Source organism: Hylobates moloch, unplaced genomic scaffold (genome assembly GCF_009828535.3).
Source record: "Hylobates moloch isolate HMO894 unplaced genomic scaffold, HMol_V3 SCAFFOLD_5, whole genome shotgun sequence".
NCBI lineage: Eukaryota > Metazoa > Chordata > Mammalia > Primates > Hylobatidae > Hylobates > Hylobates moloch.
This window is the reverse complement of record NW_026652280.1, coordinates 62,543,421-62,567,037: the sequence shown is the minus strand read 5'-3', so window position 1 is coordinate 62,567,037 and position 23,617 is coordinate 62,543,421. Positions and strand designations below refer to the sequence as shown.

Below are 23,617 nucleotides of genomic sequence, written 5' to 3'. Positions count from 1 at the left end.
CAACCTCTCCCTATCTGCCTTGTGTAGAATGTGTTACATATAACTCATTCGTATAATTATAAACATACGACAATGTTCTTTTGGCAAATTAATAATTTTATAACATCTTTTTTTTTTCAGAAACATGATTTATTTTCTTAGGCCAATGCTATCCTGATACCAAAACAAGAAAAAGATATTACGAGAAAAGAAATTTACTGACCTATCTTCCTCATAAAATACACATGCAAGCCCTTAACAAATTGAATACATCAATATATTTAAAAGATCATATATCATGAGCAAGCAAATGTAGGGATGTAAAGTTAATTTAACATTCACAAACCAATGTAATGCATCATGTTAAAATAAATTTTATTGTGATATTATTTACCCATTTAAAGTATACAGTTTAATGGTTTTAGTGTCTTCACAATTGTGCAACCATCACCAAGATCTAAGATAAGAATATTTTCTTCACTCCAATAAGGAATCCTGTACCTGTTAGCAGTCACTCCTTGGTCCCCCTACCCCAGGTCCAGGGCAACAACTAGTCTACTTTTCTGTCCCTATAGATTCTGCCTTTTCAGGACATTTCATGTAAATAGAATATTATAATATGTGATCTTTTGAGACTGGCCTCTTTCAATTATCATACTATTTTTAAGATTTATCCATGTTATAGCAGGTATCAATATTTCATTTCTTTTCATTCCAAATAATGTTTTATTGTATGGATATACTACACTTTTAATCCTTTCATCAGTTAGTGGATACAAGGGTTGTTTCCATTTTTTGACTATTGCGAATAATGGTGCTGTAAACATTTGTGTACAAGTGTTTGTGTGGACATTTGTTTTCATTTCTCCTGGTATATGCCTAAAAGCGTGATTGCTGGGTCATATGGTGACACTATACTTAACACTTTGAAACAAACCAATCATTTAATTATGATTTTCCTTATCATTTCTTATTAAATGCACCCATGCTTTTATTAATTCAGTAGAGGGAAGTTTTGGGGTTTGGTTTTGTATGGTGACGAAGAAAGGAAAGGTGTAAGTCTTTGCTCTAAACTGAAATTGTCTTGCTTAGCCATATTGTCCTTGTCTATTGATAACCTAAAAGTGATCTTGCTGATGTGGTTGCAGATTGCACTCAGTAAAGCTGGATTTTAGTAAATGCTGCCCACTTAAAACTTATAAAGTGAAATACTTGGAAGAGGACACTGCAACAGTTCCTTTGCCCCATCCCGAAATGAGACACACACACACTTTAAATAAGTCTTTCTGGGATCTTTCTCTATGGAAGTCAATTTTTAAAAAAATGAAAAGGGTTTGCCAAGAGGTTTCTAAAACATTTTTAATTCTTTGAAGAAAATGAATGAATTGTTGAGAAGTATTACTTAATTTTTCCCTAAAAGAGAATTTGATATCTCAAGGATGGAAATCTATTATTATTTTACTCCTTAAAATCTCTCCGTTTGTTAGCTGACTGAATGTTCTATCCAATTTGTGCATGTGCACACTTCAACATTGTAAAAGGCATCTGTCTTTCCATCACTAGTCAGACAATCAGGCATGCTTCTTTTAGCAAACTGCAAGGATCATTCCCTGATGAGGACTTCCCTTTGACAGAATATACGTTACCCCCTATATGTGCTGCAAAGTGATCAATAGCCCAGAATTTACTGAGATAATGAAAGATAGCAATATGATTTTGCTGGGACAGTGAGCATGCCGGACACTACAAGTACAACTGCTATGCAAAATTGCACAGGCTGAAAAATCTGCACTAAGTATTCACTTAAGTGTTATTCTTCAGCTATAGGGTTTTATTTCATTAAGTATCTTTATATGAATGAAAATGTAAAGTTGCAAGTCTTGAGTTGTGAGCCATGACCAACCACTCTCCCCCCACCCCCAAGTCCTGTGTTTACTGCCTCACTCAACCACTTAGAATCGGCAAATCATAGAGAGAAGCTAAATGCTCTCAGCTGCACTATACCAAATCAAAGCTGAGATGAATAATGAACTTAATTTTCCATAAAGACATTCTGTTTGGCATTCCAGCTAATAAGGTAAGCTAATAGCAATTCTGGGCTATGGAAAGGAAAATAAATCGTTTCTTTGGGCTTGCTTTCTGTGCTAATCCATAATCTTTCTTTTAACATGCTGGAGTTAATTTCATGTTTCATGATGTCTGTGAATTGGGGATGAACAATTTTATAAAGAGTACCCCCAACATACCCTTTTCCTCTGATTTGGTTGCTTATGGTACTTGCAGGGCTAAGGGAGAAATCCAGCTTTTTAATAAGAATGAAATGTGTATATTAATATTTTTATCATCTACAGTACGGAGTGAATTTAGTTAAACAGCAGAATATTTAGATGCAGCAAAGACAGGCTAAATTACTTAAGCACTGATTGTTGAATACATTTAGTATGATATAGTGTAAATTGATGTTGAATTTGCTCTAAGCTGCAAAGAAAAGCAGAATACATACATCATGTTGATTTCTGAATCATTTCATTTCTAAGTACATGTTATTCTAGAGAAGGTAGTAATTTTCAATTGCTAGAATTATTCCACAGCTTCAGTTTAGGTGAGTTTTATTTTGTAAAATTGGATTTTTAAAATAACAGCATGCTGGTAATGTGGATTTTCGTTGTTACTTTTTTGATTCACCATGGCGGCAATGATTTTGGTTCATGTGGAAAATGTACTTGTCCACTAAGTTTATGGAATTAGAAACCATCAGATCTCTCTGAGACTTCTATTGCTACCTTGGTTACTCTATCTCAAAAACAAGAAGTGATGAGGCAATTACTAGGTTGGCTTCACTTTTTGTGATATAGCTTTTTGGTGTTTAACGCAGGGATTTTGATTTTCATCAGATGGTAGCAGAAATTCCTGAAACTAACAAAGGCTTAGCAAGCTGGAGAAGAAATTATCATATTTTCTTTTCTAGAAGAATGACAAAAATGGAAAATATAACTAAGATTTATGTTTTCAGACATTCCGGGCTTGCTGCCGTGTCACCTGAAAAATCAGAGACTTTAGGCTCACAAAGTAGGTGACCTCAAAAGATATTTCAGAAGGTCTATTCAAAAACAGCCAAAGCATGTGGGAAATATTGGAGAAATAGAAAATGTTCCTCCTATTCCTACTGTCTCATCTTTGCATTCTGTTTTTATGCATGGGAGACGAGCTGTGGGCACAGGTGTTTTTGTTTCATGGAAGCCTTTAAACACCACAATCAGACTTTTATAGATAAAGAAGAACATTTATTTCATTCCTTGAAATTGTTCACATTTCATATGTCTTTCCTAGAAGTATAAACAGGATGCTGAGAGCTTGAGCACAAGTATTTAGCTACCACATATAACTTACTTCCACCCAAAATATCATCGATGGTTCACCTAAAATTTTTAGGCATTTCTCTTGAAATGCCTGTAATTTACTAAATCATCAAGAAGTAGGAATGTGGAATGAATTTCAATCTATCACAGTTAATTTTTAACAACAATAAGACAGACATATGTTACCTATTCATACTTAAATGTTTGATTTCATGGCTATTCTGTCTTTGTAAAATGATATTGGAGGCTCAAACATGGCGCATTGTTTTGGATTTGAAAGGTGTTCATTTTGTTTTCTTCTTTTCTCCCTTTCTCTCTCACCCCTCATCACTCCAGAGCATCCTGGGCTGCCCCATGCACTTTTATGCTTATTTAATTCTGCTATTTTTCCCATTTCACGTCTCCCCAATATTACTAATTCAGAACCTATAGATTGATCTATGTTCAATTTAAAGCTGGCAGAAACAAAGTAGGAAACAAATTTTTGTAACCACCACGATGTTGTCTTTTATTTCCTGCCATTTGTACAGTAAGAAGATTTTTATACCAGCAGAGCTTTTTATCCACAATTGCTACATAAAACCAACTTGAGGGTGAAAATGTGCAAGGCCCTCTTTGGCCAGCATCAGCTTCATGATCTTTTGTCTGTAGTGGTCAACCCATGCATGCTGGGAGATGAGATGCAAAGTTGTTAGCCCTTGAAGGTATTTTTAGCAATGCCAAATGCAAGGCATGTGTTATTTACAAACTCACATATTAGCTCTGTGTTAGTTAATTAATAGGGAAAATCTAGAGAAAGCAGCACCACCACCTTCCCTATATACACACACACACACACATCAAAGGCCACAGAGCAGGTACCAGCTGAGGACAGTGGTGACTGAGGCAGCAGCATCAGTACAGATGGCCCACAGTCATAAGAAGTTCTTGGCACCATTGCAAAAAGGCCTGACAGAAGGCAGCAAACAGATTTGTTCCCAAATACACGTGAAGCTCATTCTTGTGGACAATCAGAATTAACTGGGGGAGGAACAAAGATGAGAGAGGACTAAAGTATCACTGGACTTGGTTATTACTGTTAATATGACCTCATCTATTCTCACAGGTTGGGGTACACAAAGATATCTAGGTTACAAAAATAAAGGCATGACACAAAAACCTATCATGTCAAAAACTGCACTCGGTATCTTCCCCAGAGCCTGCTACCCATGTTTCCTACCCCTGTAAATGGCACCACTATCTACGCTTTTTTTTAACCCTGAAACATGGGGCCAATCTTGATACCTCTCTCTATCTCACCCTCATGTCATTCCTCCAAGGCAGACTCATAAAAGTTAGTTGAATGAATGAATGAGTGGAAAAAAAAACACACCAAATCTTATTTCTATCCACTTCTTGCCATTCCTTTTGCCACAATCCCAATTAAACCTCCATCATTTCTCAGCTAGACTATTGTAAATATCTCCTAGTGGTCTTCCTGCCTCTAGTTTCTCCTCAATCCAGTTCATCCTGCACATTATAGCCCAGATAATCTTTCTAAAGTACAGATAAAATCATTAAATCTTCTGCTTAAAAATCCTTCGCTGGTTCCTCTTTACCCTTGGAATAAAGTCCAAACTTTTTAACGTGACTTAGAGAGTATGATGTAGCTGGGGACTTTTTTCCTTCACAATCGCATTTCCTAACACTCCCTCTGTCCACTCCGCATTTCAGCCATACTGGTCTGCTTTTCTCTTTCTTAGCAGTGCCATGTTCTCTTGCCCAGGACCTTTGCATGAGCTGCTTCCTCCTTTGTCTCTTCTGCCTGCCTACAACCCCCTCCACCCCTCACCCCCCACCCCTGCCAAACTCCTCTCTTCCCTACTTAACCTTTTCGCAACTTTCCAGTCTCATCTAAGATAATGTTTCCTCCAGGAAGCCTTCTCTGACTGGCCAAGTTTAAGTGAGGTACCCTCTCCCGATATGCTCTCATAGCACCCATCATTTCTTTATCATGCTTCTTCTATCTTAGGTAGGATTGCCTGTTTTCTTGTTTGACTCTTCCACTAGATCGTTTCGTGAAAGAACATAGCTGGTCTCTTATTCATAGTTGTGGCCCGTGATCCAGCACCACGCCTGGCAAAGAGTGAATTCTCTCTGAATGCACAAATAGCTAGCTGGACTCTTTAACAAGCTGTATTACCTTTTGTCTTGCTGAGGTTGAAGAAACCAGATGCAATGATTCTTTATGCTACTCATTCCTGCAAAGTACTGTGCTAAGGTGGTTCATATAATTTCCTTAATCTTCGTGTTGTTGTTCCCATTTGGTAAATGAAAGAACTGAGGCTCAAGTTGTCATGTATGACGCTGATATTAAGGAATGGGACCCTCAGTCTGTTTGACTCCAGGGACCAGTTCCTTCTATTTTCCACGTGATTTACTGCCTCCTTAGAATAAAAGAAAAAGTTTATTCTTAAAAATATATAAGGATCATTTTTTAAATCCTTAATTTCTCACTGCCTGCCAGTGTTCATTTGCCTTCTGATCTCCAATAGTCAGCCCTGAGTGTATTTTTCCCTTAAATTAAACTGAAAGTACTTCTCTTTGTTCTGTATTCTTTATTCTCAAGCTTTCTTCTACAAGCCTTATGTCTACAGGAGTTTTCAGCCTTTCTCACTTTCTCTAAGAGAAAGTAGCTGGGTCTTACATTTCTGTTTCATTTCCATCGTCCTTTTAAACAGGCATTATTTTCCTGGACCTGCTCTGTGATTACTCTTTCCATAGCACTTTGCCTGAACTCAGTTGGCCCTTCATGTTCTTCAACCGTAGCCTGATGTCAGACTACTTAGGGGGGCTTCCACTGGTATTTCACTGGAGAAGCAAACTGCTACTTGTTACCACCTAACCAGTTAATTAACTATACTCTTTGTGGAAGAAATATCTACAAGTACAGCTAGAGAAGGGACATGTGCAGTTTCTGGAAAATTTTCCATTTTGTGTTGACCATGAGAGTTTTTAGGTTCCTTTAATTCAAACCAGAACACAGACACACATGGTCAGTTGCAAAATGTGAGAGGCAACAGGGTGTTCCTTGAATGAGTGACAGCTTTCCAGTTGAACAGACCTAGATTTGAATGCTCTTTCTACCACTTCTCTGTCTATATGACTTTACTAAATTACTAAAGCTTTCTGTGCCTCAACTTCTTCATCTGTAAAATGGAGATAATGATGGTGCCTATCTCATAAAATAACGCCTGGCACAGAGTAAGTACTCGATTAACAATGGTGTTAGTGTGGGTGGTCGTAGCTAGTGGAATAGAGCCTCCAGATGGGGCCACACTCTAATCTCAGGAAACTGAGGATGTTACCTTATGTGGAAAAGATGACTTTGCAGATGTGATTACATTAAGGATCTTGAGGTGGGAGATTGTCTTGGATTATCTGGCTGGGCTCTAAATGTAATCACAAGTGTTCTTTTAAGAAGGAGACAGAGGGAGACTATGTGGCCGTGGAAGCGGCGAGAGATTTGAAGATGCTTTGCTCTTGGTTATGAAGATGGAGGAAGGGACCATGGGACAAGGAATGCCAGGAATGCAGCTGTGGGAGGTGGAAAAGGCAGGGAAATGGATTATCCCCTACAGCCTCCAAAGGACGCCCAGCTCTGCTATCTTGCTTTCAGCTCAGTGAAACTATTTTGGATTTCTGGCCTCCACTACTGTAAGAGATTAAATATGAGATTTTTTAAGCCACTGGGTTTATGGTAATTTGATGCAGTAGCCAAAAGAATACAGTGGTGATATTTTGGGAAATGAAAGATGGCTCCAAATGAGCTGATAAAGAGGAATAAGATGTTAATATTAAAAAAAGATGATATTACAGAGTTAAATGTGGAGTAGAGAGGCCCTCTAAATATTATATGTGTGCCTAAATATGTGGTCGGAGGAATTGCAATGCTGGCGCTAGAGGAAGTCTAGAAAGAGAGGGTTGAAGGAGTAAAGCCATTTGTGGGGCTTTAGACATAAAGAGAAGTGAGGTCTCCTTGAAAAGGGAGGTGATGCCTGGTGATTGAGGGTGGGGCTGACAGCCTGGGTGTCTGAGCAGATGGTGGAATGTCCTGTTCAGAAGAGAGTGATCAGCTCAGAAGAAAGGCTGGTTTGAGGAATTTCCCTGGGCAACCAGGCATGAATCTTAGAAAAGAGGAGGTGTGTCCCAGAAACAAAAGGAGCTGTTTTCTATTGTTCTCAGTGCCATGTTGGTGATAGAAAGAGGCTGTCCAAGAAAATAAATTCTGAAAAAGACCTTCTGGGTCTTTAAACCAAGTCCAGGCTATTAGCACAAGCTGAATACCTTCAACAAAATCTGTTTCTAGCAGTACCCTGAGAGGCCCTAGGTCCGAAGTGAAGCTTGCTGCTTCCCATGAGTATACATCGTGCCTGTTTATGTGCTCATGTTTCTGTTTCCACTTCTGTACTGCCCTCCTCTCTTCTCTTTGCCCAGTTGCCAAAGTCTTTCCCATCATTCAAGTCCCAAGACAAGTATGACCTCCTTAAACTAGCTCCCATGCTACCAATGCCTAAGTGTGGATTTTCTAGCAATTTTCACACTTTGCTGACACCAAGCTTGAGGGCTTGTTGCTCCCTCCCCTCCGATAATTCTACCTGTCCCCCAATAGACAGTAGACCCCCAGAGACAAATATAAGTCTATTGATTTTATTGATTCTTTTGGTTTCTACTCCCACAGTGCTTGGCACACAGGAAGCATTCGATAAATGTGAATGAGTGGATTGATGAATTAATTCATTAATTGTACCCTGTGGGCATAGTTATCATAAGATAAAGAGAATAATGAAGTTCATGAATCCCAGGGTCAGTGTCTAAAGAAAATAAGCCCTCCACCTTAACCTCTCAAAAGCAAGAAATTATAAAAGAATGTAATAGAGCTGCTTCATGCATGAAATAGACATTAATTTCATTATCATCTATTTAGTAGTTCAATATCTAAGATAAAATTTAGGAACAAGTTTTCTTCACTCCCAGATCTAATTTGCCGTCTCTTTTATGACACGATTTTTTTTTTACCAAAGCAGGCTATGAAAGGAGAAAAACAAAATACCATGTGAAATGCACGCTAATTTATTTTCAAGTACAGTAAAACCAGAGTTTGGTTTTTACCTCGTGTATTGCACATTTGAGGAAAATTTTCTAAGATTAACAATTATTTTCTTTGAAAAGATAAATGTGTCATGTTTAATGCAAAATTTATAAATGGATGCAACAATTATCTTTTTATTAAATAGTAAAAGTAGTGGTAAAACATCATGTTCACATTTGAAACATAAATCATCTTAGATTAATTAAATGTATCACTAATGAGTTATCAAGTGATTAAATATCTACAGCATATACCTACAACAAGCAGTTCACAACCTGGCTCTAAGAGTTTACTCATTGCTGTAAGCACAAAAGGGTGCAGCTCTCTATCAAACAGAGTGCTTTCAGGGGAGAGTGAAATCCTACACTTCTGTCAAACATTAAGCATGTAGTTTTGAACTTTTTGTGTACGCAAGGGACAATGCCAGGCACTATCAGAGATATAAATATGTGTAGCAACCATGCCCAGTTACGATGCTTTACCACTACTGAGAATTTCTAGTCATATTTACACATAAACCATACAACAGAATATTTCTTAACAACTGAAAGAATCTGATTAGCATGACTAAACTTGAGAAAGAACAATTGACGTTTTGGTATTTCCTTAGCTCAAGTGGACTAGTTACATTTTTATTAACTTCAAATACTTTATGATCAAGCCCTGTGCATATGGTATGAGGGTAATCTTAGATGAAAACATCAGGAAAACTCAATTCTTTCATTCACTAACTGAAGCTTCCCTTTTTCCACAGACAGTTGGCTGTTATTCTAAAATTGTCTCTGCCTTCTATTTCTCTCTTCTCCCCATTGTTGAATTCTGTGGCTTCATCCCAATCTACATTTTTTTTAATTACTAAGACATTAGATGCCATCAATTAGTAATATACTGGTTTTTAAAAAATGGTTCTTTTCCAAACTATCATAAAATCAAGAGAGAGAAATGTGTACAATTTGCATTTATCCCTGTCCCTGACTTTTTTTTTTTTTTTTTTTTTTGACAGAATCTCACTCTGTCGCCCAGGCTGGAGTGCAGTGGCTTGATCTTGGCTCACTGCAACCTCTGTCTCCCAGGTTCAAGCAATTCTCGTGCCTTAGCCCCCCGAGTAGCTGGCTTTACAGGCACACGCCACCATGCCCAGCTAATTTTTTATATTTTTTGTAGAGACGGGGTTTCACCATGTTGCCCAGGCTGGTCTCGAACTCCCGAGCTCAGGCAATCTACCAACCTCGGCCTCCCACAGTGCTAGAATTACAGGCATGAGCCCCTGTGCCCAGCCTTTGTCCATAACGTTTATGATCTGGGTTACTTTGCTTTCTCAAAGTGAAATTATCAATTATGTCTATCTTTTTAAAAATTTAGTATTGTTTCAAGTTTTGTTTATGAAAAGAAAGAGGCTACATCTATATAAAGTGTAGGATTTATAATATCCATTGCTACATAAATTAATATATACAGCTGAGTCTAAAACCATATACAAATAGAACTGGAAGGATCTGAAAGAGGGCCATATGCCTAATATCACATTTCTAAATGCTTCCTTTTTATAGAAAATAAACTCTAAATTATTGAGGAAGGAAAGCTAATTCATCATAATGGAGATTTAAACATAAAAGGAAAAGAAGAAAGAAAATAACATATGCTTGGATTTCAAAATCCTGTTACATCATAACACCCAAAATTGGAAGGAAGATAGAAAACACATCTTGAAAGCCTATTTCGCAGGCTTGGCTCCACCTCACAAAATCCCTGTGCCATTTTCTTAACAAACTTCTTTACACGTAGCAGTTGGATCTAATGAGAGGCTAAATCTTGCCTTTGTGTTAGAAATTGATTTATTTTTTCCCTCGTTCTGAGTTCTCCTGTAGCCAGCCCCAGCACTCAAGAGCCTGCTTCATTGTTCATCATTAGTATTTATCACTTTTACAGACTGCCACAGGGTGCTCAGAAATCTACCACGCTCTTCAAAAGAAAACACAAAATCCCTGCTCTTAGCAGGGGACCAGCCCATTAAAAGCATTGGCAGAATCTAAGAAAAGAAAGCTACAGTCGTGATGAAACAATGCATCCGGTAGGAGGGCCACTTAGGCCACCTCTGAGAGGTGGATTCTGAGGGGAGATGGAAAAATGTGTGGCTGAGAACACTTGCTCCCTCTTCACCTGACCGCCCTTGCGATGCCTTTAGGTCAGCGGCTACCTCGGAGCAGTAGCAGGTGGCAAGCCCAACATGGTGTTCAAGTCACATCCTAGGAGGGTCGGAAAGTGCAATTCCTCCTCAGTGGACAAATCTCGTCCACCTGCGATCTGTGTGACAGTATTCAGGGTGAGGAGAACATTTGACAAAGGAAGAAAAAAAATCTAATCCCATTACCTTTGATGAGTGCTCAGAGGAAACTCCTATAAAAACTGAAGATTAAAATGTTGCATAGTGATGGCATATACCCATGCCCTCACACAGACCTCATTTCCTCTTTCATATTACCCGATAAATGCAGTTTTCTCCTAAAGTGTATTTTTTTAATAAATAAAATCAGTAAGATCCTAAGATAGGTGTATTATTCTGAGAAGGAAAGTGATATGTTTGCTTTCATTTCCTCCTGGTGTCATCATCCTTTGCCATCAGCAATGCTACCAAGATTGGAACACTGATTTTAATATTTCATACTTTAATTGACTATAGTTCTCCTGTATACCTACGCAGTTTGCAGTTTCAGATGACAGTATATTTTCAGCTTAACTTATGTTAATTCTTATCTTGGACTCTGTAGAATTGTATGACAGCAGGTTTAAGGCTAATATTAATCACTTCACATTTTTGGCAGGTTGCTATAATTATTAAATAGGTACATAAGGTCAAGTTAAATATAGTCAACATCATCTTTATATTTGTTTTATAACAACTGTGCTTCCCACGTAGCAGACACACAATAAATAGTTGATAAAAGAATGATGGCGATGGCGGGAGGCACTACATAATTGGAAGGGAGAAGGGAGAGAAAAATCTTCCTGTGCTATTATTGGAAACTTTCCAAACATGTTTATGTTTCCATTAAATTAATTATAATCATCAAATAATGAAACTCATGTGGGATGCCCTTATATATGCAATGATTGTGACTGGTTACAGAAGAGCTATAGCTTTTATGTTAGAAAGGAGGATATTTTCTTTTTTTTCTTTTTTTCTTTTTTTCTTTTTTTCTTTTTTTTTGAGACGGAGCCTTGCTCTGTCGCCACCCTGGAGTGCAATGACGTGATCTTGGCTCACTGCAACTTCCACTTCCCAGATTCAAGCGATTCTCCTGCCTCAGCCTCCCAAGTAGCTGGGACTACAGGTGTGCACCACCACGCCCAGCTAATTTTTTGTGTTTTTGGTAGAGATGGGGTTTCACCGTGTTACCCAGGATGGTCTCGATCTCCTGACCTCATGATCTGCCCCCTCAGCCTCCCAAAGTGCTGGGATTACAGGCGTGAGCCACGCCACCGTGCCTGGCCAGAAAGGAGGATATTTTCTATGAAGGACTCATTCTATAAAAACTTGCCATTCTTATATAATGTAAATGGTAAATATGGCATTAGTGTTCTGCTTCTTTCTCCAAAGGGTATTTTTTTAAAGAACCCACAAATGTCATCTCATCTATTTTTAAGTGTAGGGCTGCTGGATAAACAGCTAAATCATCTAAATCCAATGGGAAAATTCAAAGTTTAAATAAGCTATTTTATCTCATTGAAAATAAGTGGTACAGACTGACACAGACCATATGGGTTTTTGCATACAGTTACATGTAAATTTTCTTAACTTTGAATATAAAATTCTAGTTGAAGCTGAAGAAATGAAAAAGCAAAATATAATCTGTAATGATGATTCTTTGAAGATTCTAATTTCTGATTCTCTGGTCCAGGTTTCATCAATTTCCAGTCAAAGCCTGTTCCTTAGGTTATCTATGTACATAATGGAGTTGTATCTTTAGGTTGAGATAATGTAAAGACAACACAAATTCTAAAACGCGGATCTCCGGTGGTCGTACGTTTGGGGTTCTTTCACAGAATTCATTTTTTAATAAAAGTTACAAATGCTAATTTTGAAAAAAATTCAAATAGTACAGATTGATACAGGGTTAAAAGTAAAAGCCCCCTCCCCCACCGTGTTCCAGTCTTACTTACCAAAGGCAGCCATCACTGTTACCATTCTAACATTCTCCTTCTGCTATTTTCTACATATAGTCTAACATACAAATATGTATATGTGTACGTACACATTCACCTATGTACATATATTTGATTATATGGGGTGTTCATTCATTTGGCAAATGTTTAATGCTTATCTACTGTGTGCCAAGCTCACTTCCAGACACCGGGAACACAGGATTTAATCAAATCAAAATTCTTTCTTTAATGAAGCTACTTTCTACTATATTAACATCGCATATTAAAGAACTAGTATATTAGCAATACACACTGAGGAACAGTATTCACTACCACACATTTTGCTTTTACAACCAGTGCTATGATTAATCATCTATTACATAAATCTTCTTTTTTTTTTGAGACGGAGTCTTGCTCTATCGCCCAGGCTGGAGTGCAGTGGCGTGATCTTGGCTCACTGCAAGCTCCGCCTCCTGGGTTCATGCCATTCTCCTGCCTCAGCCTCCTGAGTAGCTGGGACTACAGGTGCCCGCCACCACATCTGGCTAATTTTTTGTATTTTTAGTAGAGACGGAGTTTCACCATGTTAGCCAGGATAGTCTGGATCTCCTGACCTCGTGATCCACCTGCCTCGGCCTCCCAAAGTGCTAGGATCACAGGTGTGAGCCACTGTGCCCGGCCCATAAATCTTTATACCAATTTATGAGTTGGATAAATTGCAGGAATTATTTGTGTATAGTCAGTCTTTAGGTCAATGTTTTATTTGTATTATCAACTTCTTTAGAAATGGATTCTGAGTTTTTTATTGCTAATCAAATTAATGCAACAATAGAATTTTTACACTGTGGTACTTAATCTTTTGTAAACCAACACCTTCAAGTATCTTAATAAAGGTATCAAAATTTTATCATTCAGATAAATTATTCAGATAAATTTATCATTCATACAAATCATTGTATCCTCGTAGATTCATCTATGAGAATGCTCCAAAAGGAAATCAGTTCAGAAGTCCTAGTTGCCCTCTATTTTCATTGATCACACATGCTAGAAATCTCTGATTTAAATATTTCATGATACCCAAATGCCTCCCAAACAAAATAGTTATCTTTTTGTTTGTTTCTGTGTAACAGAAGAGAAAAATAAAAGCTGTTTAGTAAATCAAAACAGTCCAGGTGCAGTGGCTCACACCTGTAATCCCAGCACTTTGGGAGGCTGAGGCGGGCAGATCACTTGAGGTCAGGAGTTTGAGACAAGCCTGGGCAACATGGCAAAACCCCATCTCTACCAAAAATACAAAAATTAACTGGGTGTGGTGGCATGTGCATGTGGTTCTAGCTACTCGGGAGGCTGAAGTGGAAGGATTGCTTGAGCCTGAAAGATCGAGGCTTCAGTGAGCTGTGATTCCACCACTGCACTCCAGCCTGGGGGAGAAAGTGAGACCCTGTCAAAAAAAAAAAAAAAAAAAAAAAAAAACAAGAAGGAAGGAAGGAAGGAATCTTTTAATTCATAGAAAATTAAAGAAAAAAGAAAATTATGCCACCAATGTAATTGGGCACAACAAAAGCTACTGTTATTTATGAGATTCTCCTTTAGAAAGTTATTTGATCTTCTCTTACTTCTATGCCTCATGTATTTATTACAACTGAAACCAGGTCAAAATTTACATCCAGGAGCAGCCTCAAATGGAAGGAGAGAAGTTGACAGACAAGTGGGTGTACAAGGGAGAAAGGTGCTCTCACTCCTCTGCCTCAGTGATGGGGGGGCACTTAAGCTGCCTCCCATTTTCCACCCCTGGATCCCCCACAAGGGCCTTCTTGCCCCTACTTTGTATTTTCTGTTTCAGACTTCTTCCAGTAACATTGAGAGCATATGGCTGGTTTGGGCAGAAACTAGGAAACCACATAAATTATTTTTCCTGACTTAGAATTATGTTCCTTACTGGGAAAAAAAAAAAAAAAAAGAAAAGAAGGTTCTCTGTGGCCGTTCCAACACAAAACTTTTTTTTTTTCTGGATGTTTATCTAAATCTACTGCAAGTAAAAATAACATGATTCCTTTGTCAAATGAGATATCAAAAATGAGGCTTAATTTAATGTTTTTCTATTGATTCAGAATTTTTTAGTCTAAACAAATAATTACTAACTGGAGTAGGTGGCTAAGTGCCTACTCGTGTAGCTGTAGTGGGTCATTTGAATTGCAGAAAGCCAGCATTGTTACGAGGAGGAAGCATGAGTATCTGAACAATCTCACCCATCAGGTCAGCTTGGCTCATCACCAAAAAGGTAAAGAAAGAAAATGACAAAAGAAAGCCGTTCTCAAATGAAATATATCTGCATTGTTACTGTCCATGGGTAGTTCACAGTTTTCGTAATAGGAAAAACATCATCACTGAATATGAAGTGTGCTTGTGCGTTCATGTGTGTGTGACCGAGAGAGGATACTAAAGACTGAATTCCAGTCAATGTCGGGAGACAGAAGGAATAATGGAGGGTGCATGCATGGGTTCTGGTTATTTCTATATGCAAAGGTAATCATTTATTATCTTGATGAAGCATTCTTCTCTCATTACAGTTTTTACCATCAAAAGGTTAGCATGATTTAGGTTCTTGGTGTAAAACACAAGATGTGACCCAAACCTATTTGTATAGATCAGTGTCACTTACATGTCTCTATTACCACCTTTCATTTGCACTGATAACTTGAATGAAATATATCCTGGCACAGGCTTGACACAAAATATGAAGTTTCCAAAGACTGAGTCCCTCCTATACACAGTAGCCATTCCTTCATGTTTGCCTTCTACATACTGATATAGGGAGATCAAAACAGTTTCACAGAAATTGTTGAAAGGTATTCATGAAGAGTTCAGTGGTGAGATAAATAGTTGCAGTGTGATGAATGGGGAAAGTGCACTGGCCCAAAGGAGATCTGAATTCTAACCCAGTTCTGCCACTTATTAGCCATATAAGCTGTAATTTACATTCTGGGTGTCAGTTTCTTTGTTTGTATGTGAAGAAGTTGACATTTCCCAAAGGATGATTTGAATAGATATTAATGTGAAGAAAAGGAGTTGAATTTGAGAAACTGAGTACTATATTCAGAATTCTATATTGGCAGACATCCTAGAATCTTTAAGATGCTCATATGGATGGAAACTCTTTAAGAGAACAATACAATATAAAGCATCTCCCAAACCCTCTTGGAACCACATTTCACAAAACATTTCTAAGGATTGGTGATCCAACAAACCTGAATGTTCTGCCCATGTATCCCAGAACTTAAAATATATATATATATATATATATATATATATATGGATTGGTGGTCCATAAAATGTGCTTTGGAATACACAGGGTGAGATGATAGTCTTCAGATTCTGTTTGACTGGTCCCGCCATGATCTGGTAATGGGGCTCTCTGGGCCTAGTAGGCTTCAGTTGACCCTGCTGGGGGTTGTGGCCGTGCTTCCCCAAATATCTCCACAGCAACATCCAACTGCAGCTCCTTGGATGCCAACAGAGCTTCTCTTCTGGATACTTGTCATTCGTGCCCCCTCCACACACATGCACCAGCAACTTCGTGCATGGAGATGTGTTCCTCCATGATCCCTGTTTGCCCACATCCATTGCCAGGTTTCTTCCCTGCCCTTGGCAGAGGAAAATCTGGGATGAAAGGTACCCATACTTTATTTCTCAGTTGAATAAAATAGGTACAACCTGAGTGATGTAATTACAGATTTCATGAGCACTTTTACTTTATTGTATGTTGTTTTCTTTTATACTCTGCTTAGAACTAGAATTATAGGAATGAATAATGGTCTCTGCTAGACAAATGACATCATCCCTCCTCTCAAGTTGCTTACAGATTGGTGGGTGAGACAGATCTATAAACAATGGTTTTAAAACAATGTGATCAGTGTTACATTAGTAGTATGTGCAAGTTGCTACAGTAAATCTTGATTTTTTTAAGGTTAGCTCTATATTTGTTTTATCAAGGCAGGGCATTATGGAATTCTTTGTCTTTCAGAATATAACAGGCTTAAATAAAAGATGAGTCTATAAATTTCCTGTTTATTTATTTTTGAGACGGAGTCTTGCCCTGTTTCCCAGGCTGGAGTGCAATAGCAAGATCTCGGCTCACTGCAACCTCTGCCTCCTGGGTTCAAGGGATTCTTCTGCCCCCAGCCTCCCGAGTAGCTGGGATTGCAGGCATGCACCACCACACCTGGCTAATTTTTTGTATCTTTAATAGAGATGGGTTTTCACCATGTTAGCCAGGCTGGTCTTGAACTCCCACCACGCCTGGCCAATTTCCTGTTTATTTACCATGGTGGGATGTTTCAGGTGACTGTAGATTTTCCTGTTCATTTGTCAACAAGAAATAAAAATTCCATGAATGACTCTTTTGCCCTTAAAGAACATTGTCAATGAAATTGACATGCCAGGCACCTTGCTAGGTTCTGGTACAGAGCCAGTAAGAGGCTCACTTTGCTTACATGGCCTTTGTGGGTCTCCTGAGCAACCAGTGAGGAGATGGTCTTTACACTCATGTCTTTGACCCAAACCATAGTTCCTCAGAAAATGAACGGAGCACATGCAGCTCACAACTGAAGAGAATCTGAATATCAATAAGCCCTGCAGTGGCCCTGTCTGCCCATCAAGTCTCCCTCCCACTGCCTCAGAAGCTGCCACCCGAATTCCTGTCTATATGGTTAGTTCTGTGCAGCCACCTGCTGAGTTTAGAGTACCCAGTGCCCAATCAAACCCTAATCTAGGTGTTGCAGTGAAGTAATTTTATACACGTGGATAAAATCTATAATTAGTTGACTTTATGTAAAGAAGATTACCCTCCATAATGTGGATGGGCCTCAACCAATCAGTTGAAAGGCCTTATGACCAAAAACTGAGGTGTTATTGACAAGATTCTGTCTCAAGACTGCAGAATCAACTGTGGCCTGGGTTTCCAGCCTGCCAGACCACCCTGTGGATTTCAGACTTGTTACTCACCACAGTCATCCCAGCCAATTCCCTAAAATAAATCTTTTTTTTTTCCTGTTCTCTTCTGAGAACCCTGACTGATCCACAGTCCCCTATACACAGGCCTCTAGAGATTCCCCCAAGTGCACTAATCTTCCCCACCCTCAACCCCCTCCCACCCCCAAGCTTAGAGAGTCTTGGATCTATTGCACAATCCATTAAGGGTCAGCTCTATCATGAATGAAACAAGCTTTAAGGGTTTGCACCATGTGGGAACTTAACCATCATTTAAACCTGATTACTATATGAAAAAGCAACCTACAAATACACTTTGAATGAGTTGGCATGTCATATGTTACTTTATATCATCTCTATCTTTATAATCAGTCTCTGAAGTAGGTATTGCTATCCTCACTTTATGTTTGAAAACCTGAAGTTAAAAGATGTTCAGGTAATTAGGCCAAAATCACATGTCTGGTCTAAGTAGAGTCACATTTGAACTCAGGTTGACCTGATGTACTGTATTCATTGCACCATCCTCCTTCCTTATAAGTGAAAAGCTACCTAAGTAAGAATTACATGGTGGAAAAATATTTTATTTTCTTCTGTGCCACTTTTATAAGCATTCTCTATAGAGAAGGATTTAAACATTAGCTAACATTTATTGAGGATTTACCATCTACCTGGCTTTTGCTTTTAAGATTCTTTAAATGAAATGTCTGGGTTAAATTATATATCGTTTCTGTAGTTGGACATTTCAAAATTCTAAGACATTGTTAGTACTAATGATTTTCCCAGCTCCACTGACTTCGGGTCATAGATATTTAATGAAAGATTTCTACTCCCATTTTTAAATAATCAATGTTTCATATTGACATTGAATACTATATAAATTATAATAAAAAGATGGGATTGTTCTTGAAAGTTTTTTTTTAAGGTTTTGTTTTGTCTTTTAGTCCTTTTTTTTTTTTTTTCTTTTGAGATAGAGTCTCGCTCTGTCACCCAGGCTGGAGTGCAGTGGCCTGATCACAACTCACTGGAGCCTTCAACTCCTAGGCTCAGGAGATCCTCTCACCTCAGCCTCCCAAGTAGCTAGGACTACAGGCACATGCCTCCACACCCAGCTAATATTTAAACAGTTTGTTGAAATGAGGTGTTGCTATGTTGCCCAGGCTGGTGTCAAACACCTGGGCTCAAGCAGTCCTCCCGCCTCTGCCTCCCAACTTGTTAGGATTACAGGCGTGAGCCACTGTGCCTGGCCTGTCTTGTTTTTAAAAACGTTTTGAACACCACTGCCCCTGGCCCCCAGAGGCTGATGTACAAGAACATGAAAAAGCATTCAAACGTCAGGCTTCCTGCCCTAACTTTGCACATGTGATAACCCAGATGATGGACTCACTTCATCTGGGCAGTCATCTCCAACCCTGGCCAGTGTTTTCTCTGACTCTTGGCTACACAGGGACCTCTTTAAAAAGACATGCAGGTGTGTATTTATTCTGAAGACACAGAGCTTTTAAGAAATATTCTTCTACATGACTACAATCAGTACAGAAGTACAATCAGTAAAAGTAAAGGTAACTAAAGACCAAGGAGCTCAATTCAAGAAGTATTACTTTAAGGTCTCAAAACTATTCATTCGGCAAGCATCTATTAAGTACTTGCTTTACAGAAGGTACTTGAGGAGGAATGAGGATGAATAACAGTGTCTCTCTGATTAATAATGAATGTGGCAGAGCCCTGTGGCAGACACTGTAACAGTAGTGCTTTTCTAAGCAATAGTAGCAACCAATTAGTGGTAGTGAAATCAATTTAATGGGTCACAAACACTACTATTTTTAATTAAATAGAATACAATAGAAGAGAATGAAAATAAAGGCAGAGTGCACGGCATGCCAAAAGGTTAAGTATTTCTCTCTGTCTTTCACTTGTATACGTGCTTATACCGGTTTCCAAAGTAAGATGTATTTCTTACTGTGAGATGTAGCCAAAAGCTATTTAAAAGCCACTGCTGTAGAAAGAGAGAGAAAAAGAAGAAAACAAAAGCCTTGCTCTCAAGAAGTTTGCATCTTACTGGGAAGATAAAGCTATTCATGAACAGCAGAATCCTTTGTCTATGGCAACTGATGACTAAGAGATAAAATTAACGTTGCTGACTTAGTGTCCCATGGGATTAAGATCACGGGAAAAAGTCAATGTGACAGTATGTTACTCCTTTCTCTTTGAAAAACTTTCTTCACTCAGCTTCCAGGACGGACAACACACCCTTGTTGACCCTTTTAAGCCTGCCTAGTTTGTGATTTCTTAGCTCCAAACTTCTAAGGGTGGAGCAATGCTGAGTGGACATGGCTCTTGGACCATTTCTCTCTTCTACCAACACTCACTCCTTAGGTCACCTCCTTCATTCTCAGAGCTCTAAGTCCCAGGTGTATGCCCACAGGGACGTTCGCAGCCAGATTGCCTGAAGCCCCAGTCTTAGGTAGCCAGCTACCCTATTCAACATCTCTGCTTAGATGACCCATGGGCATTTCAAACTTCCTACATCCCAAACTGAACTCCTAATCTCCATCCTGAGTCTACTCCTTCTTTAGGCCTCGTCATCTCAGCTAATGGGAATTCAGTCCTTCCAGTTGATCAGGTCAAAAACCTTGGAGTCGCCCTTAACTACTGTTTCTCAGTCCGCACATCCAGATCGTCGTTAACAAACCTCTTGGCCTCATCTTCTCCCTCCACCGCTGCTCTGCCCTGGCTCCTCCCCTTTAGCTACAACCTAGTTTATTGCATGAGCCTCCAAGGGTCTCTGATGCTACCCTTGTTGCCCTTTAGCCATTCTCAACTTGGCAACCTGAGTGATTCTCTTAAACTAGAATGTGTCTGTGTCTCATCAAAGCCTCCATTCTATTCCCATCTCACCCCGAGTAAATGCCACAGCCCTTACCACAGCCTGTAAAGCCAATCACTGTCCTCACCTTCTGCCACCTCTCACTCCACTCCACTCACCTGGCCTCCCGCTGTGTGCATGGCAGTCCTGCCCTTTCTTCAGGACTTTCTCATCTGTGATTCTTTCTGCCTTGAGCACTCTGCCGCCAGACCCCAGGGCAGAGTCCCTCACTCCATTCAGTTGTTACCTAAGGTCTCTTAACGTGGCCTGCGATGATGACACTATTAACACTGCCTGTCCCACCACCCTCCTCTCCTCCACACGCTCTTTCCCCTTTCCTGCTTTCATTTTTCCATAGCACATATCATTGCCTAACATACATTTTGCTTATTTTATTAGTGTCTGTCTTCTCCCTTCCCCATGAAAGCAGAGCTTTATTTTTTAATTTTAGATTCAGGGCATACATGTACAGGCTTGTTACATGGTTAGATTGCATAACACTGAGGTTTGGGCTTCTATTGAACTCATCATCCAAATAATGAACATAGTACCCAGTAGGTAGTTTTTCAACCCTTGCCCTTTACCATCCCCTCTTTTGGAGTCCTCAGTGTCTACTGTTGCCCTCTTTATGTCTGTGTGTAGCCATCGTTTAGCTCCCACTTACGAGTGAGAACAGGCAGTATTTGGTTTTCCATTTCTGCATGAATTCATTTAGGATAATGGCTTCCAGCTGCATCTGTGTTGCTGCAAAGGACATGATTTTATTCTTTTTTATGGCTGCATAGTATTCCATAGTGTATATGTACCACATTTTCTTTATCCAACCTACCACTGATGAGCACCTAGGTTGATTCCATGACTTTAGTATAGTTTAATAGGGCTGTGATCAACATGTGAGTGCAGGTGTATTTTTGGTAGAGTGCTTTATTTTCCTATATATACTCAGTACTATGATTGCTGGGTCAAATGGTAGTTCTATTTTTAGTTCTTCGAGGAACAGAGATTTTTTCTCTGCCTGTGAATTGCGGTATCCCCAGTACCTAAAATAGCACCTGTTTCATGATACAGTCCTCTCTATGTATCCATCAGTTCTGCATCTGTGGATTTAACCAACCATGGGTCAAAAATATTTGGAAAAAAAATCCACAAAATTGCACAAAACAAAACTTGAATTTGCTGCACCCTGAGTACTATGTTGAATCCACACAAATGAAGTGGTGTGCAGGCATTGTATTCGGTATTACAAGGAATGTAGAGATGATTTAAAATATATGGGAAGATAATGCATAGGTTATATGCAAATACTACACCATTTTATATCAGGAAGTTAAGCATCCATGGATTTTGGTATCCTGGAACCAGTCCCCCACAGATACCATAGGGTGACTGTATATACTCAATAAATATGTGTTGAACAAGTGAATGAATACTTTTAAAGCATTTTTATAAGGTCACAGAAGAAGTAGAACTTTTAACTCCAGCTTAACCACAAAGTAATCAGTTTAAAGTGAAAGAAGAGGACCCTGTAATGAATACTCCAGTTGGAACATTTCCTTTCAGTGGACCTTGAGCTAGCCTGGAAGCACTGATTTGGATAACTATTGAGTGTATCATACTCATCTGCACATATGTTTGTGGGACATCCTCTGTTCATTATAGATATCTTGCTGCCTGTGGAAAGTAGATTGAAATGTAGCTTAAAGTACACACCCTCAAGAGGCAAATTCCCTGTATGATGATTATAAAAGTGGAATTTTGAATCACACATGTGCATGAGGACACCGAAATATTATTCAGTTATTTTCCCGATCTCAAGAACTAGATGCATGTGGTTTGACGGTTTCATTGCATTAGAATGGATGGGATTCAGGAAGGAAAGATTATTTTGGCCCATTTGAATGCCGTATGCTTTCAGGTGTTATAAATGTAGCTTGGAATAAAAAGTCCAAACAGCCCCAAGATGCAGTAGGAATCAGATGATGATGACGAAAAGCAGGAGCCTCTGAGTTGTATCTCTTCTTAAATCTATTGGGATTTTTCTTTGTTTATAAATGTCAAATATGTAAGTTAATGATTCACAAGTAAGCCTCATTTGAGAAACTTAATATTTCAAAATTGATAATAGAGAGACTAAAGGAAAATATTTGCTGAAATCTTTTTTAAAATTTATAATTCTAAAATTAAGTATTAATACTTGAGATGATGGACTTGATATTTTATAGACTCTAGCTATACCATTTGTTAATAATAACATTATCAGATTTTGTGTCCTAAGGAAAAAGTTCATATACAAGTTTGACAAGTAGTTGGGTGTGTATAGCAACAGACATATGTGCTGAGAGGTTTATGCGATTTTAGACAACACCAAGGATTAGTGTTGATTAATGATGTTTCCACATGTGGGCTTCTATTGGCAGCAAGAGGAAGGTCACTAATCTTCTACCCACATCTCTGCTTCTGAACACCAGACACAAAATTCTACTTTGCCTCAGGGAATTCAGTGTTTGCAACTAGGAATTATAGCAACAAACATCATAGTATATGGTGGATAGACACCAGCACACTAGTAACTATAACAATAATGGAAAGCTATGATGGCTCAACTAACAATTCCAAGCCAACAGATATGCCTCCAATACACCAAAAAATGAAGTCACATTAAAAACTAAAAAGGGGCTCTAAGTTAGCTTATCTCCTATATAGTCAGTGGAAAAAATATATTTACCATAGACCTAGACCTCTATTTTTTTTTTTTTTTTTTTTTTTTTTGAGAGGAAGTCTCACTCAGTCACCCAGGCTGGAGTGCAGTGGTACCATCTTGGCTCACTGCAACCTCCACCTCCTGGGTTCAAGCAATTCTCCTGCCTCAGCCTCCTGAGTAGCTGGGATTACAGGTGCCAGCCACCACGCCTGGCTAATTTTTGTATTTTTAGTAGAGATGGGGTTTTACCATGTTGGCCAGGCTGGTCTCAAACTCCTGACCTCAGGTAATCTGCCCACCTCGGCCTCCCAAAGTGCTGGGCCAAGCATCTAACACTCAGTACTTGTTACAAGTTCCAAAATGCTATGGGATTTTATCTCCCAGCAACTTAACACTTGAATGTTAGGTTTAATAGAAAATTACTATAACAAAGTTTTGAAACTCTTATAGAT

General features: G+C 38.8%; 1 protein-coding gene across 23 annotated transcripts in view; it reads left to right on the top strand.

The window, feature by feature from the left end:
- The window catches only part of DLGAP1 (DLG associated protein 1), a 993,959-nt gene that overhangs the window by 637,420 nt on the left and 332,922 nt on the right, over positions 1–23,617 (top strand). For 2 of the 23 annotated variants that reach the window (XM_032152731.2, XM_032152729.2), the window contains exon 1: positions 1,765–2,056. The exons of the other annotated variants lie outside the window; for them this stretch is intronic. In XM_032152731.2, coding sequence (XP_032008622.1) covers positions 2,006–2,056 — 51 coding nt within the window. In that variant the 5' untranslated portion in view covers positions 1,765–2,005. Of the gene's footprint in view, positions 1–1,764; positions 2,057–23,617 lie in introns of those variants that run through there. 23 annotated transcript variants of the gene reach the window in all.